Source organism: Egretta garzetta, unplaced genomic scaffold, assembly GCF_000687185.1.
Source record: "Egretta garzetta isolate BGI_Z169 unplaced genomic scaffold, ASM68718v1 scaffold385, whole genome shotgun sequence".
NCBI classification, from domain to species: domain Eukaryota; kingdom Metazoa; phylum Chordata; class Aves; order Pelecaniformes; family Ardeidae; genus Egretta; species Egretta garzetta.
The window spans coordinates 21,795-24,900 of NW_009259793.1; the positions used below are offsets into that span (position 1 = coordinate 21,795).

General features: G+C 64.0%; 1 protein-coding gene across 1 annotated transcript in view; it reads right to left on the minus strand.

Annotated features, from left to right (window-relative positions):
- The window catches only part of LOC104127035 (band 3 anion transport protein), a 16,654-nt gene that overhangs the window by 388 nt on the left and 13,160 nt on the right, over positions 1–3,106 (minus strand). The window contains exons 10-16 of the mRNA XM_035895139.1: positions 2,552–2,746; positions 1,606–1,773; positions 1,262–1,351; positions 973–1,139; positions 604–857; positions 348–517; positions 1–128 (exon numbers count right to left, since the gene is read on the minus strand). The exon at positions 1–128 is cut by the window's left edge and continues 33 nt beyond it. Of these exons, the coding sequence (XP_035751032.1) occupies positions 1–128; positions 348–517; positions 604–857; positions 973–1,139; positions 1,262–1,351; positions 1,606–1,773; positions 2,552–2,746 (1,172 nt within the window). The remainder of the gene's footprint in view (positions 129–347; positions 518–603; positions 858–972; positions 1,140–1,261; positions 1,352–1,605; positions 1,774–2,551; positions 2,747–3,106) is intronic.

The following is a 3,106-nucleotide window of genomic DNA, read 5'->3' on the forward strand; positions in this document are numbered from 1 at the left end:
CGCAGGGGCACAGTGAGGATGAGAATGAAGGGCAGCCCCAGCGAGGCCTGGGTGGACTTCACTGCCCACAGCACCACAAGGACGATGATCTGGGTGAAGGTGAAGAGGTGCATCCGCCAAGTCTTCACCTGCGGGACGAGGAGCCCAGGGGGTCAGGGTGGTGGGCCCAGCACCCCGCACTCTTCCCAGGGTGCTGGGGAAGGAGCAGGAGCCCAAGGAAGGTCAGCACCAAAGGAGGAGGCTCTTTGGGGAGCCCCAAGCAATTGCAAGCAGCACCATGGGAAGCCATGGCCCAGGACACCCCCAAGCCCACGGCCACCCGGCTGTGTGTCATAGGGCTCACTCACCCGGGTGACATAGGGCTCCCTGGGGTGGTATTTGGGTGGCATCAGCAAGAGCAGGATGCGGTCGAAGAGCTGGATGCCAAAGAGGGAGGTGACGCCCATGTAGAGGAAGATGCCGAAGAGCACAGCCAGTGGGATGTACTTCAGGATGGGTTCCATGAGGATGGAGACGCCTGCGGTGGAGAAGAAGAGGTCAGGGAGGGCCTCCAGGGGTACCCAGCCCTTGCTGCCCGGGGCGGAGGGCACCTCCCCAGCTCACCGATGAGCACAGCCACCAAGAAGCCGCTGATGCGCTGTTCCTTGACCTCCAGGATCTGGGACTTCTCGCCGGGAGCGGAGGTCTTGCTCATGACGGTGAGGGCATTGGCATGGGTGATGGTGCGGACAGTGGTGGCGCTGAGCCAGGGCATGCCGAAGAGGGCGGCCAGCCCCCCCATGGCCACGATCAGCAGCAGGTCCAGGTGGAAACCAGAGCCCTTCACCAGCTTCCTCTCGGGCTTGCTGACAATGAGGCTGATGGGGACAGAGGGGACAAGTTGGCGACACGGCAACCTGGGGATGTCCCCTCTGTCCCTGTCCCACTGGGCACCCCGCAGCCCTCCCCTCCCCATATCCCCCCAGTCCTCACGTGGTGATCTGTGTCTCGAGGAAGATGAGGATGAAGACCAGGAAGGCGGGCACCACGGAGGCGAACATCATCCAGATGGGGAAGCTGTTGTCCTTCCCCAGGGGGTTGATAAACCAGCCCCGGGCGGACGCATTGGTGACCGACAGCCCTTTGGGGACATTCAGTTTCTGGATGGGACCAGAGATGGGGGAGTGAGGGAACGGGGCACAGGGACAAGCACCCGGCTCCACATCCCCCTGCTGGGGACACCCGTCACCCCCCTAGCCCTGCCCTCCCACTGCTCCCAGACCTGCGTGTACGTGTCCTTGATGAAGAAGTCAATCAGCGCCATGATGAAGATGGAAATGGGCACCCCAAAGTCTCCGATTAAGCGCCTGACCTGTGGGGACACCATGACCACATTAAACCCCCCTGCATCCCCACCTGGCCGAGGGGGCGCCCCCCGCCGCGTCCCCACTGGCAGTGAGCGCTGGCAAACACCTCCAGAGGAGCAGGCAATGAGTTTGCATGGTCTCAGCCAGCCCCTTTCGGGAAACCACACCTACTGAGCCCCCGCTTTGCCCCCAGCACTGCCTGGGCCGAGGGTCTGGGGGGGTGCGGGGGGAGATGCCACCGTGCTCCCCCCATCCTTACCTTGCCAGGCAGGAAAGAGCTGTTCTTGAACTTGCGTAGGAAGAAGGCCAGGAAGAAGGTGCCAGCCATGAGGATGAGGGACAGCAGTGCCGTGTTGGGCTCCGGCACCTTGGGCGTGAAGGTGGGCTGCACGTTGTACTGCCGCTTCAGCGGGTGCTCCTGGAAGATCTGGGGAGGGAAGGGGAGAGGGTCAGGTGGGGTGGGAGACCCCCTAGCAGGTGGGGGTGGGGGATCCCCCTGCACCCCTCCAGCTCTGCTGGCGGCCTCGTGGCACCGTCCTGGCGGGTGCGGGGGTGCAGGGTGCGCTCCAGGGCGACGGTCGAGGCTGGGAGCTTGGCACATGGTGAGCAGGGGGATGTTTTTAGGTTTTCTCCATGCTCCTTCGGAAACGGGGCTGGAGCAGGGGCTAGGTGGCACAGCAGGGACAGACGAGCGTGGCCCTGCTGCCAACCATGTGTCACCCGGGGTGTTTGGGGCTGTGCTGAGCTTGTGGATGGGTGCAAGGGGGGGCCTTGGTGTGATGGGGGTCCAGGGTGTGATGGGGCATGTGTCCTGCCTGCCACCTCTCCAGCACCAGAGATGCCCCTGGGAGCACCCAGTGCGTGGGGTGACACTGTCCCATCGCTACTGGCCACCCAGGAAGGGTCGGAGCCAGGGGGTGGGGGAAGAATTGGGGCTCGCCAGGCAGTTCCTGGGCAAGGACCATGTTTGCTGCAACCCAGGTGGGACATTTGCCTGGGCTTCACCTCCCTGCCCCAAAATCCCCAGGCAGACAGAAGCCTGAGCCGGGAAACACCTGGGGAGGGGGAGAAAACACTGGGAAGTGGGCTCCATCCCTCGCCTGCATCCCTCGCCCGGCTCCCTCTGTTTCTATGGAAACCCGGGTGATGACCACAATCTGCAGCCCACCCCTGCTTCCCCACCACAGGACCCCCACGCCCCTCACCGTGACGAGCTTGGAGAAGGTCTCATAGATGAAGATGAGGGAGATGAGGAAGGAGAAGATCTCCTGGGTGTAGCGGGACAGGTAGCGCACCAGGGAGCTGCCCTCGCAGGCCACCACCAGCAGCACCAGCAGGATCAGCAAGAAGCCAGTCCAGACCCGGCCCACAATGTATTCCACACCATAGCTACTGCAGAACTGGGGAGCCAGAGGACACGGCCCCCGTCAGCCCCCCGGAGCCCCTGGCATGGGCATCCAGGTGGGCTGGACCCTGGGGTCCCACAGTGGCCCTGCACCACCCGCCTGGGGGCTGGAGGGGTTCAGGGATGGGGGTAGTGGCACCCCAGTGTAGCAGGACCCCTGTGGGACCGCCTGCCTGGCAGGACCCCAATGGCAGCACCTGCCTGGCATCGCCGGTGTGGTGTCACCCACGTGGTATCAGCTGTTTGGCACCACCCACATGGAGTCATGCACCTCACATCCCCCTCGTGCCATCCCCCCTGTGCCATCCCCCTCATGCCCTCACCCCTGTGCTGTCACCCCCGTGGCATCACCCCT